The sequence below is a fragment of the Berghia stephanieae genome, chromosome 3, assembly GCF_034508935.2.
Source record: "Berghia stephanieae isolate SIO BIC M18660-M18661 chromosome 3, UCSD_Bste_1.3, whole genome shotgun sequence".
NCBI classification, from domain to species: Eukaryota; Metazoa; Mollusca; class Gastropoda; order Nudibranchia; family Aeolidiidae; genus Berghia; species Berghia stephanieae.
Window position 1 is genome coordinate 103,443,346 of NC_088362.1, and position 14,681 is coordinate 103,458,026.

Consider the following 14,681-nt stretch of genomic DNA (forward strand, 5'->3'; position numbering starts at 1 on the left):
TTTATTTGACCAATAAGACTAGATTGACGTCATCCCATCAAGGAGTTATAAGCAAAACATTGGACTCCAGTTTGCTCACCTGGATAACTTTGGTGATTTCGTTTTTACGATTGTTTGATACATTATCTATTTTCTTCATGGAATGCCGTGGTGGTAGCATCTCATGTGTATGCTTGTATTCAATTTTTTTTTTCTTCTAATTTTAAACTGGAGATTAAAAATGTCACTTCCTTGATTGAAGTCTGACTTTGACTATTGTCTTCATCAAATTATTAGCTTTGAAAGCTCCATACACTAGGTTGTTCTCATGCTGTAACTATAGATACATTTGTACCTAGTGCTTGAACAGGCAAAGAGTCTGACACTGACATTGATCCAATATTTACCACGTTTTTTAAACTTCTTTTTTGCTTTTTTCTAATATATGACAATTGACAATTCTAAGTCTGTTATAACTTATCTTGATACTTAATGTGTTAATTAATGTGTTGCATTTTTCTAAATATTTGTTTGTTTGTTTTTTTCAAAGTTTATCAAATTAATTTATTTTCTAGAGAATTTTTAAAATAAGTTATTTTTATACTTAACAAGCTGATGATATGTGACGATTGTTTATCATTGATGAGTGTACTGTATGGAGAGATAGTAACAATTATCTTTCTTACTGAATTTTTTCGACACACGACATTTGACAATGTGGAATTATTTTCACCACAACTGGATATCTACAAATTGCTTTCATACTTTAATTTGACACCAGATTTCCGTCATGCCAAATCTTATATTTCTATATTTACTTTATTTATTTATTTAATGAAAAAGTCCAATCCTATTTTTGCTTGATTTAGATACAAACTGACCACACCACATCACTGTTACAACTTATTATGTTTACACTTTTACATCTTGTATATATTTGTTATAATTATAAAAATCACCATTAAGAAGTCTGTTTTATTAAAATAACAGAGGCATTGGCTTAAGACTTTTAACATTTAATACCAAGATATGAAGTGAGTAGAAAAGTGCCAGAAGACAATAGAGAATAAAAAATTTTTTTCGCGGCGGTGGTGGGGTTTGTTCGCGGCGGTGATGAGGTTTGAACCTGCGACCTTATTGGTACGACAACTCCGCCTGGCAGGTGAGAGCGTGGCTCTACCGTGTGAGCTATCCACGAACACAAAAATATTCGTTTCAAACCCAAAGTCATTTCTAGATCCCTCTCTCACCCACTTCTTGAGATCGCCGATTCGTTCACCACCATCGCGAAGTAATTTTGACCAGCAGTTAAGCTTAATAGCCAATATTCTCATCACAAACATATAACATAGAAACGATTGAGACATTGAGTATGCTCCGGTGTATGGGGTGAATTTTTAATTCAGAAAAGTGAGTGGAGCAGGCACTTATGTTGGTAACAACAAGATATGAAGTGAGTAGAAAAGTGCCAGAAGACAATAGAGAAAAAAAATTTTTATTCTCTATTGTCTTCTGACACTTTTCTACTCACTTCATATCTTGTTGTTACCAACATAAGTGCCTGCTCCACTCACTTTTCTGAATTAAAAATTCACCCCATACACCAGAGCATACTCAATGTCTCAATCGTTTCTATGTTATATGTTTGTGATGAGAATATTGGCTATTAAGCTTAACTGCTGGTCAAAATTACTTCGCGATGGTGGTGAACGAATCGGCGATCTCAAGAAGTGGGTGAGAGAGGGATCTAGAAATGACTTTGGGTTTGAAACGAATATTTTTGTGTTCGTGGATAGCTCACACGGTAGAGCCACGCTCTCACCTGCCAGGCGGAGTTGTCGTACCAATAAGGTCGCAGGTTCAAACCCCACCACCGCCGCGAAAAAAATTTTTTATTCTCTATTGTCTTCTGGCACTTTTCTACTCACTTCATATCTTGTTGTTACCAACATAAGTGCCTGCTCCACTCACTTTTCTGAATTAACATTTAATACATGCTATTTGAAAGTAAAACAATCAACGAGAATACTGCTAAATGCTTGAATGTCTGATTATAATTGATTGATATCGAATTTTGTTTTCATAATGTTGTATTTGCATGAGATTTTTAAAGACTGTGATTGGATGACAATGCTGTGACCATTTGTATCTGGAATAAATGTTATAAAATGATGTAAGTGGATTTAATAGGGTTTTTATGACACGGCATGTTGCAGCAGATGAATCCAAATGTAAGCCAGTAGCATTGAGTCAGGGCAGGTTTTATTGGCTTTGGTGCTGTACAATGACAAAACATTTCTTTGGGGGTGGGGGTTGAGGGGAGCGGGAGGGGGGTGCTGTTCAAATATTGATAGGTAAAGAAGATGTCCAACTTGTGGAAACGGTGGGGTTTGTGTAATTCATTGATATTTTAATTTTTTTTTAAAGAAAAAGAAATTGTGTTTTGTCATTGTACCACACTCTTACCCCAAACTAGATTTCATTGTTTTCAGTCATGGTGATTGGATTGGATTTAATGAATCCTATGTTGTATCACTAGTTCTGCTATCTTTGTTTAAAACGGTTTGTTGGAGTACTGGTTAGATGAATAATGAGATAAATTTAGAATTCAGTCTTTTCGTCTCTCATAGAGTTAAACAGACATTAGAACAGGAGAAAATAAAATAAAGTATGATTCCTTTTTTTAGTCGCAGATTATAGAATTTTGGATAAATTCTATCAGTTAATATTATTTCAAATATTTTTATTATTTGTTTTGTTAATGAATGTGAGAACTCTTTTCAAGGCCAGACATTTTTTGTCTTTTCATCAGACATTTTTTTCAGGGTAATTAAAAAATTGTGTGTAGAATAAAATGATTTAAATATGTGTAGTCTTGTCCATTGTTTCAAAAATATTTTAGTCATATCCATCAATTTTATACAGGAATTGGCGGGTAAACAATATGTCGTATAAATCATTAATTAAATGTGGATCAAGAAATGTAAAATGATATTGTTTGAAATTTTTGTTTTACTTGCTGAGCCAAAGTGACAAGAGGATGAGATAAACCTTACTAGAGCCAAATCTCTTTCATTCAGAATTGTGTTGTCCGGAAACCTCATTGATATGGATGGGTGAGATGGAGACGGATTATTTTTTTCTTTTATTATTTGTCCTCTATCATTTGAAAAGTCTTGATTTCCTGATCCACTCATATTTGTAATCAAGAAAGTTTACAATGTATTGTTTATGCCTCCATAATTCAAACTCTCAATCCAACAACAGATGGTACAGATAGTCTACACAAGGACTAGCTGACCAATTAGACATTCAAAACTGATATGAGGTAGGATCAGTGGATGTCCAGTCAGCACACTGTATTGTGTCTGTACTGCAGGAACTGATACTGATATCAATGATAATTAATCGTCTTTGATATTAAAATAATTCTCTATAGATGTCTGTAATGTCATAGTCGCGCTGTGCAATATGATATCCATGTGTAAATTATAGAATATACCAATCACCAACAACAGGGAGGTTCATTTAGAATGTGAGCTTATTAAACTATGAGAATGTAAAAATGTCTCATTAAAATCTGAAAAGGCGTGTATGATACAATGCTTACTAGACAGTGACTTACGGCAATCAGCATATCCCCTAGGTATGAATAGTATTTATGAGGGGAAGATATTTTTCTTATATTTATTCTTCCTGATTTGTCTGTTACATTGTCTCACACACCTTTTCAAATTTGTATCTTGTATCAGTCAGTGTTTGTCCTGCAGTTTTTCACATTCAAATTGATGTCTCACTATTCATTTGGGATACTATTTATTTGGGTGGTTTTCATCATTCCTCTTCTATAGGAGCTTTTTACACTTGTTAATTACTATGCATTGCGCATAATTGTGGTTAAGCCATGATAATGATAATGCATGTCATATTTTAGGGAAATATTATTTATAAATTTGTATAGAATGATATTGAAATGACCTAAGAACAAAGTAATTTACTTTTCTTATCTATATACACACTACTGTTTATGGAGCATAGGGTGTCAACGAGAACACGTCACCGACCTCTGTCTTTTCTCATTCTTTCCAGGTGGTTCCTATTTTCTTTATATCTAACTTCCCCCCCCCCCCCCCCCCTCCTCAAAAACACCCCAAAAAAGTCTCAATTTACTTTAGCCTTGCCGTTTAGATTTAGATGTGTTAATAAACCTTTATTAACATGTTCTGTTTTATTTTACAATAACTTAACATGATATTATACTACCAAGGGAGCAGTAACAGGAAATCGACGGGAGATTCCAAGTAAAAATAACTAAGACAAAATAAACAAAGGTGACATAAATGTAGAAGATGTTTTTTTTAATTTTCTTGTAAATCGTCACTATACACTTCCGAGGCATTGAAGCACTAATTGCATGACTGTTACTGCTGAAGGGGTTGTTATTAATGAAATACAACTGTTGTTTGTTCATTGTTTTCCTAAAGGATAAGGTTACAGATTTGAAACTGGGTGGGGTTCCTGGCCTCCCATAGTGGGCAGGGAGGCACTTCTTGTGTCTTCTATAACCTTATATCTGTCTTCCAACTCACTCTGTCTTTGTCTTGGAATGAGATTACTTGGTTTTGTCCTGGCCCTGGCCGGTTACTTTAGCGGAGAGGGAAACAGTCAAATATATAGTTAGTTTTGGGAGATGATATTTTTTTCCTTGTAAATCATCTATTATGCATTGTATTATGTTTTCTTCATATTATATATGATTTGTAAAACATTTGAGTGTATTCCTCTTAGTGGGGACCTGTGCTTGTGGATGAGACGTTTAGCTGATCTCAAACTAAGTATACTTTGATAGTGTGCTCTTGGGATCTACACCTGTTTCTTATTGGAACCAATTCCTCTTTGTCTTACCTTTTCTTGGGTGCTTTAATTGCAATTCTAGAACTTTTTACTATCCCATTTTCTTCCTTTTTACTGGCGCTAATATGACCTTAATGTGTTGCAAGAAACAAAACAGATTTGAAACACTAGTGAATGTCATAATAAATATGACGCAGCGATTATTCAAGCTTATCCTTTTGGATGTGGTCGTAGAGGCGGAATATCTTAATGAGCCTTTTCCAGTTGTTTGTTTGTTTGTTTTAAATTGTTTTAATGATTCATGTCTTCTAGTTCTAGGCATTACTCTCATCAAGACCTTTGTAAAAGAGCTGTAGGATGTTGTATTACAATATTTGCGTTTTAGAATATAATTTGATATTATAGATAGAGAATATTTAAGTCGGTAATATTAGCTCCTGCTCATAGTTAAGACTTTCAGTTCCAGCTTTTCAACAAAAAAATGGTATTTTTTTTGTCATTTCGTACAGTGGAATAAGATTAAGTGGGCATGGACGAAGCTATTTACAATAGTTTCAATGACATGCTGTGATTACAAGTGTTCTCTATCATGTACCAGGAAAAGACGAAGAAAGGGATACAATAACCTCATCATTCTCATCAACCCAGCATTAAACTTTCATTTATAGATTGTGACCGTGATATTTCAATTAATTAAGACGTCAAGGCATTCTTTATATATCGCCACATTTTTTCAATTCGTTTCCAAAATTGATTACAGCAATGAAGAAAATGGCCACTCTGATTATTGCCTCTCACTCTATAAAAATTGATCCATTGTTTTATTCAAACCATACTTCACTTGTGCTCAATTAGGTATGTTGCGATCCATAGTTGATACTACTACTACTACTACTACTACTACTACTACTACTACTACTACTACTACTACTACTACTACTACTACTGTTATTATTATTATTTATTATTATTATTAGTATTATTATTATTATTATTATTATTATTATTATTATTATTATTAAGGTTTCGAATTTGACTCTCCGTACGATGTCACGATAAAGCATTTTTTGCACTTTTATTAGGTTGTTTTAATAAATAAAATTAATTCATGATCTCTGCACGATCTTAGGGTTTTTATATTATCCTGAAACAAGACTTTTCTATTTTGGATGCGATTCTTTGCTATTCTGGGTGGGGTTCCTTACCTCCCACAGTGGGCAGGAGGTACTAACTGTGTCTTCTACCCACCTATATCTGTTTTCCAACATGATTTCTATCATTGTCTTGGAATGAGATTACTTGGTTTTGTCCAGGCCCTGGCCGGAAACCCTGGCTGGGAGGTTAACAGTCAAATGTTTAGTTAGAGTTTTGGGAGATTATATTTTTTTCCTTGTAAATCATCTCTCTGTTATGTACTGCATTATGTTTCTTTATATTATATATGATTTGTAAAACATTTGAGTGTATTCCTCTTAGTGGGAACCTGTGCGTGTGACTGGATTATACTTTTAGTGATCTCAAACTTAGTACATTGATAGTGTGCTCTTGGAATCTACTCTGTTCCCTATTACTATTTGAACTATTCATCTTTATCTTACTTTTTACTCCAGTCCTTTTAATTGTACATCTAGAACTTTTTGCTATCCAATTTTCATCCTTTTTACTGGCGCTGATATAACCTAAATGTGTTGCAAGTGCCGTAACATCTTTAAAAACAAAACAAACAAAAACATTCTTTGCTGTATTATAATTCTTCCCGTTTTTTATAACATTTATCGATCTGGGTGGGATCTTTTGACCTCTGGGTGGGGTTCCTGACCTCCCATAGTGGGCAGGGGGGTACATACTGTGTCTTCTAGCCCCTTATAACTGTTTTCCAACATGCTTTCTGTCTTTGTCTTGGAATGAGAGTACTTGGTTTTATCCTGGCCCTGGCCGGGACTCTAGCTTGGAGGAAACAGTCAAATGCATAGTTATTGTTTTGGGAGATGATGTTTTTTTCCTTGTAAATCATCTCTCTGTTATGTATTATTATAATTGTTATTTTCAATGTATAATGTAAGCATTTGAGTGTATTCCTCTTTGTTGGATATTGTGCTTGTGTCCGGATGAGACTTAAAGGTGATCTCAAACTAAGTACATTGGTGGTATGCTCTTGGAATCTACATCTGATCCCTATTTGTTCCTAGTTCCCCTACGTATTACTTTTTCTTGGGTGCTTTAATTGTAATTCTATAACTTTTTACTATCCCATTTTCTTCCTTTTTACTGGCGCTGATATAACCTAAATGTGTTGGAAGCGCCGTAAAACCCTTAAAAACAAACAATAAAAACGATCTTTTGACCTCCCATGGCGGGCAGGAGATCACTAGCTGTGTCATCTATCCCCTTATATTTGTTTTCCGAGTTGCTTTCTGTCTTCGTCTTGGAATGGGATTAGTTGGTTTTGTCCTGACCGTTGCTGGAGTCCTTGGCTCAGAGAGAAATAATCAAATATATAGTGTTAGATTTGGGAGATGATGTTTTTTTTTAACTGATAGTTATTTTTTTTTGTTTTGAACATATATGTGTGGTTGGCTGAGAAAACCCGGGAAAATGTGCAATTTAAAAAATTAAGTTATGTATGCAATGGTGTGGACAATACCTTTCTGATCATTTACCACTTTAAATTTTATTTCTGTGTCTCTGGATAAGGGGTTCCTGACCTCCCATAGCGGGCAGGGAGGTACATACTGTGTCTTCTATCCCCTTATATCTGTTTTCCAACATGCTTTCTGTCTTTGTCTTGGAATGAGATTACTTGGTTTTGTCCTGGCCCTGGCCGGAGTCCTAGCTGGGAGGGAAACAGTCAAATGCATAGTTATTGTTTTGGGAGATGATATTTTTTTCCTTGTAAATCATCTCTCTGTTATGTACTATTATATTTTTATTTTGAATTTATAATGTAAGCATTTGAGTGCATTCCTCTTTGTTGGATTTTGTGCTTGTGTCCGGATGAGACATAGGTGATCTCAAACTAAGTACATTGGTGGTATGCTCTTGGAATCTACATCTGATCCCTGTTCGTTCCCAGTTCCCCTTTGTCTTACTTTCTCTTGGGTGCTTTAATTATAATTCTAGAACTTTTTACTATCCCATTTTCTTCCTTTTTACTGGCGCTGATATAAACTAAATGTGTTGCAAGCGCCGTAAAACCCTTAAAAACAAAAAAAAACCAAAAAACAAAGAATTTCTAGACTCTATGTCTATTAGAACCCAAGTTATGATTTTTTTCTGAATAAAATTTGTTACTATGGGAAACACTTATCTTCGATTTTGGCTCATATCTCGAATCGAAGCTTGCCGCATCTTCACGGGTTTTCTCAGCCAGCCTCACATATTGTAAACGTTTGAGTGTATTCCTCTTAGTGGGATCCTGTGCTTATGTCTGGATGAGACTTTTATGTGATCTCAAACGAAGTGCACTGAGAGTGTGCTCTTGGAATCTACATCTGTTCCATATTTGAATAAGTTCCCTTTATCTTTCTTTTTCTTGGGTACCTTTACTTGTAATTCTTGAGGGTTTTTTTCACTATCCCATATTCTTCCTTTATTACTGGTGCTGAGATGACCTAAATGTGTCGCAAGCGCCGTAAAACTCTTTTTAAAAAAAAACTTGATTGCTTTGATTGTAAGACTTTTTTTTTTAAATTAAGTATCCCATTTTCTTTCTACTGGCGCTGATATGACCTAAATGTGTCGTTCTACATTGGACCACCTCTCTCTCTCTCTCTCTCTCTCTCTCTCTCTCTCTCTCTCTCTCTGTGTGTGTGTGTGTGTGCGTGTGTGTGTAGACTATTTACTACGCACACACTCACAAATACACACAGGTCAGTTTGCAAGCGTGTGTGTGTGTGAGAGAGAGAGATGGTGATGTGGGCCATTTACCTTATTTCCCTTGAAATTCGGTTATAAGAGGACTGGTTATGTGCGGCTATGTGGTCTTGTGGTATGACACTCGCTTTCGGATCGGAAGGTCTTGGGTTCGAGCCTCGCTCGGCGCATACTTGAGTCCTTGGAAAAGGCTCTTTACTCACATTCTCTCACCGTATTCAGGTGTAAAAAGAGTACCTAGCCGTTAACAGCGTTGTCTCTGTCCGAAAAAAAATTGTAATATCGCCTAACAGGCGTCATGTCTCGTTCTTCTTGTTACGTGTTGGTCATGGACCTCTTTGTGAAGCGCTTTGAGCACGTTTAGTGGATATTGCGCGATATAAAAGCTCAAGTTTTGTTTTTGTTGGGTTTTTTTTTTTTTTGTGTTTTTTTTGTTTTAGTTATTACGGGGATTTTAATTTTAGGCTGGTCCCACAATCACTGTTATACTTTACACTGAGATTTCACTATACTACTTAAGGTATCGGTCAGAGCCCAACGGTTGTCGGGGCATGACTAAACTCTCGTAGATTGAAAGGTTGAAAGGAAGAGGAAGCAATTAAGTGTCTAACCTGTTCCATCAAGATACTTTTGAATAAAATAGATAAATACAAAGAGAAAACACCGGAGCAAGTCATTTATATCCAAAGATGATTGTATAGGTGAAGATTTAACATTAAAATTGCTGACATTTTATTGTATGCAAGTGATATATAATTGTAAATTTATGATGTTAAAACACAACTATTTTCACGATGTTGATCCTAGTCGGCCACGAAAATAAGTTAATACCATTGCTTTCTCTTTTATTTCTTTTACCTGCTTTTTTATACTGTCAACATTTCAACACTGCTGCCGCAAAGTGAAATTTTGAACAGTAAAGTTAATCTATTGATCGATTAAGATTGTCCCTGTTAAAAAAGAATCAAATCTGATTCTAGACCCTCTGACCTTCCGAGGGGAAGGGGGCATCTTAACCGTTCAATATTTGGGTTTTAATTTTTCCAGTCGATTTTTTTTTTAAATCTGCTTCGCCGGTATACAGTATATCACTCCGAATTGCATTGGCTGAATGTTAACTCCTGAGAGAGCAATCTTTTCCCTTGTATTTATTTGAAGTCATGCGCAGATGATTGTGTGAATGACGACCATTTTGCTCCTGAGAGATAATGGGAGATAACGCCGTCCAGCGATTAGCACAAAAACATTTGATTTGAAGATGATCGTCAGCCTCAACATCTCTACCTGAAGATGATAAAAAATGAGAATGATTATGTAAATGAGTTGTCATCAAAATTTGTTAAAGCGTGTGGCTATGTAGCCTTGTGGTATGACACTCGCCTTCGGGTCGGAAGGTCTTGGGTTCGAGTCCGCTTTGAGCGGGGGCATAGTTGGGTCTTTGGAAATGGCTCTTTACCGCATTCTCTCGCCGTACTCTGGTGTAAAACTAGTGACTGGCCGTTAACAGCGCTGTCTCTGTCGGGGTTAAAATGTAATACCGCCTAAACAGCGTAATGTCCTACCTGGCATGTGTTGCTTTTGGCTTAGGACTCCTTGTAAAGTGCTTTGATATTGGTTTTATATAAAAGCTTAGGAGGCAAGGAGTTACAAACCCTTACTCTCTGCCGCTTCTACAAACTTTTGGCATAAGTCATTGGGGCAGCGAAAGTTACCGAGTATGATCACCCGCCACTGCGCTGTGTGGCATTGAGCAAATCACCTCGCCCTTGCTCAATTTGCGGCGCTGCCTGCGGCTGACTCCTGGGTTATTCCAGTCTTCCTTGGGATAGATACTAGAGACAAAATTCCCATATGGGATGATGAATAAAGGGAATTTTATTTTATTTTATATTGACCCCACGGATCTAACCTACGTGTGCGTATGTGCAAGTCTTTGAACTGAGCGAAATTACAGGCTTGTTTTATCACTGTTTGAATGGAATATATTGGTTTAAGAGCATTTCCACTACAACAATAACAATTTGTGTTATCAGACCTGAAAATAAGTAGACCTCAGACCTCGGCCAAAAAGCTACATACTCTCATAGATGTTCTACGCATCAGAGATAATCACAAAACGATGGAACGAACTCGTATCGTTTCTTTGTATATTGACGCAGGTTTTGGATGAAAGATAAAAACGAAGGCCATGACAATTGGCAGCCCCACGATGAGGTCTGAAATGCTGAAATGTGCAAAGATCCCAAGATTCTTTGAGAATGGGATTGATGTGTACACAATCAGGGCATGGACCAACATGTCATTCTGTTTTGACAAGCTCTTCAAAGAACCAACTCTAATGCCTTTCATTTAAACAGCAATGAAACCCCATTCGCTAAAACCGTCATCATCGAAGATCAGATACGCCCATATGATCACAATCCCAAGTACTCTGGTGTAACACGGGATTGTTGTCAAACTTTCTGTATCTATCTCAAGGGTGTTACCCAAAAGAAAGTGATAAAAACATCTTGAAAGTCTTTCGAGAAAGGCAACGAGGACTACTTGGGGCAACACACTTTATCCACAGGACAGTTCTTGATTCATGCTGTAGGAGTACTTGTCTACAGGCAGGGGTGGAATTTGTTGGAATTGTATATAAGTGCTCCCGGCAACCGAGTGGTAGTTTATCTAAGTAAAAACAACCCTTCTACGTCATAAAACCATTGGAACTGAAGGCTGCCCCATGTTGTTTAGCGATAAACAAACCTAATTTATCACAGGCTGTGTCTAGTCTATGGAAAGTTCTTTTTTTTTTTGCCAGATCTAGCAGACCCAGATCCCCAGTCACTGATGGGTGGACAAAGGGGTCAGAGAGAAATCCTGACTTCGTTTGGGTTTGATACCAGTCCTTTTATCTATTAGGCGAGTGCTCTACCTATCTCTTTGTATTGTATATCAAATAGCATTTTCATTTCAAATATATTGATATAAAAATAACGAAGAAGCTCAAAAGCGCTTTGAGCATGGTGAAACTGTGAAAATGCGTTACATGAAAATGGATTTGAAGAATACTTACCACAGCCATATATTGTGTCGTTGCCCATGATTTTATGATGTTATCATTAAAACCATTTAGTGACGTATGATCCAAGATTCTTAACGGACTTCACCATCTCTGTGGAAAATGTCAAGTCTTAACAACCAGTCATTCATGGATTAAAATAAAAGCATAATATAATTGTACACTCCCACTGACAGATCACATTGAATATTTTTTGTTCATTTTGGTTTTAAGACTTTACTTCATCACATCAATTAATCAAAATGACTTATACCTGAGACGTCTATCAACTTTTTTATGATCTTATATTTTAAACGTCTTACTTGATATATTGAGTGTCATTTCAATCGATCGATATTTGAAGTAATTGGTCCCTGGCCAAAATGAAAGCAACGTGTTTTATCAGTGCAAAACAGTATAGATTACAAATAAATCTTGTATGTTTATTTTTTGGGTGTTTGTGTCTTGCATATTTACAGTGCGTTGCACTTTCTTTCCTGTTTGTGCCCAGTCATGATATTCTAATTTTAAGCTCTTTGATATTGTGTTCGCTGCCCTTTGCAAATAAAGAAGACATATCGAGGCATTAGAAGAATGAGAGGGGAAGACAGAGATAGAAGGTGGGGGGGGGGGAGGAGAGAGAGAGAGAGAGAGAGAGAGAAAGAGAGAGAGAGGGGGGGTTGAGAGGGAGTGTGTGTGTGTGTATCTTTGTGTGTGTGTGTATGTGTGTGTTGGGGGGGGGGAGGGTGCTTGCAAGGAGTTCGCATGTAGGGCTCCATTGAAAAGAGATGAATTCAGTTTCATCATTGGTTTCATAGATCAGGACACCAGCTGATATGTCTTCTGTATAAAGGAAATATGCACATTTTGAATTAAGCCTTTCCTCCATTATGCCAATTTTGTCAAGAATCGAAAAATTTCATATCCATACAGAATTTCATAAATGTTTATGCACCGATCTTTAACAACGATCAAAACAATTCAATTACCGTTAACAACGTGTTGTTACTATCTCAACACGTCTTAACACACTCTGACAAAACACATTACCTTATTTTGGCCAGAAAACGTTTTTGTTTTGTTTTTGTTTTCTAAATGATATCAATGGCTTAAGGTTACTCAAATGTGTCAATATTTCCCAACTGAGACTTGTTTAACACTTTCCCTACCGATCCTTTTCAGTATTTTCCCAAAATGGCAGCAGAAAAATTGATTTTTTAAACAAGCTCTCTACAAAACAATTTTATGTTCTTATTAATTAAACAAAGATCATTCTTCAAAGTTTGTGATGTACAAAATAAATCTGAATAAGAAAAATATATATTATATCGTACTAAATGTGACGAATTTGCTGTAGGTGATAAGGAGGGGGTTAAAAGAAATCTCAGGTTGTCGACCTTAATTTTGGTGGGGGGGGGGGGGCTATTTTGACAAGTTTGAGGTCATCTAATCGATCGATATTTGAAGTTTATATTTCAGGTCAAAGTAGCAAAAAGGGTTTAATCAGAGTAAGACAACATCCGTTCCATTGTGCTTTGTTTATGTTGTGACAACAACCCCCGCCCATCCCCAAAAATTTACATACAACAATAAAGATGTAATGCTCAGTGATCTCTCACTTGCCTTTAGCACGGTCAAATTTTAAACAAATCTTTAGTACCCGAAGTTATGCGCTTTGGAGCCCTTAACTGTGACATACACAAGAAAGGACATAGATTAACTACATAATAAAATGGAATTATTCACTCACTGTCAGGAGCTGCCTTCCATGACCCGTTGCCATTCTTGTTGGATTCATCTTTGCCTTTCGTCTTCTCGGCAAGTTTGGTCAACTTCCACGGAGCACGACATCCTTCTACGGCCCATGGTTTAACACCCCCAAATTCTTCAAATGACACGTTTTGAGCATAGCTTGAAGTATCCGCTACGTTGGAATCTCCTCCGTAATCGTAACGCATCCATGTTTTGGGTACATCTTGTGAGTCCATGTCAATATTTTGTGCATAGTCTACTTCACATTCTACATTATTCCGAACGATAATGCTCCCCACTTTTAATATTTTTGGGACTTCGATTGGCTTTGGTTTGGGTTCAATTTTCTTTTCAAACGCGTAAACAGATTCTTCATTGTCATAGTAAGATTTAGAGGTAGTGCTGCAAAAATATAGAGGGACTGGTTCTGGTGATCTTTTTTGATAAACGAAGGAGCTTGCTTTATCATTGAAAAGACCATCATAAGTTGGCTTATATTCCTCTTCATTTCTGAAACAACCAGTGTAGCTTTCGCCTTCCTGGTCATTGTTGTTATTGTTACCATTAGATTCGTATCGAGTGGCAAAGAAGAATGCTCCTTGGTAATCGTCGTCTTTCGGGTAGGTGCAGCGAACCGGTTCTGGGCTGCGACTAACACGCACGGCAGGTTTGCGACTCGTATTGAAATAATTATAAAGACTACTGTGTTCGGCTGGGGACTTCATTTTTTTTGGATTTGTGAAATTTAGGAGGTTCATCCCCAAAGAAAAGGGTATCGGTTTTTAACAGGCAGCTTTTAAGGCTTGGAAGTATTTCAATGCTCTGTTCGCGTACAGGCATGTCATATTTCCGGAAATCTCTTATTCCCACCAAAAATATTTCCTTTTTGGGTTTACTACATTTGATTGAATTTAACAAATCCGGTGAATATTCTGTGTAATCTGACTGGCTAGCTATTTGCAACGGGAATTTTCCTTTGAACCCAGACGACGTTTGAAGGACTGCATTCGTCCTCGCTGCCGTTATTGTTTGACATGTTAATGAAAGGCAAACTCCAATTCTCTGCAGTCATACCAAATCCACAAAGGTCTTTTCCCCAATTTGGACAAGTTCCATTAACGTCCTCATAATATGTCTCTCTAGAAAGGGAATTTCGTTTCATTTGATGCATCTGGGGACG

General features: G+C 36.6%; 1 protein-coding gene across 1 annotated transcript; it reads right to left on the reverse strand.

The window, feature by feature from the left end:
• Nucleotides 1–9,368: 9,368 nt before the first annotated feature.
• Nucleotides 9,369–14,428, reverse strand: LOC144969031 (uncharacterized). Its single transcript, XM_078907998.1, has 3 exons — nucleotides 13,500–14,428; nucleotides 11,765–11,863; nucleotides 9,369–9,990 (listed from the first exon to the last, which is right to left on the reverse strand). The coding sequence occupies exons 1-2, from the start codon at nucleotides 14,257–14,259 to the stop codon at nucleotides 11,811–11,813; spliced, it is 813 nt and encodes a 270-aa protein (XP_078764124.1). The 5' UTR covers nucleotides 14,260–14,428; the 3' UTR covers nucleotides 9,369–9,990; nucleotides 11,765–11,810.
• Between the last annotated feature and the right edge of the window lie 253 nt (nucleotides 14,429–14,681).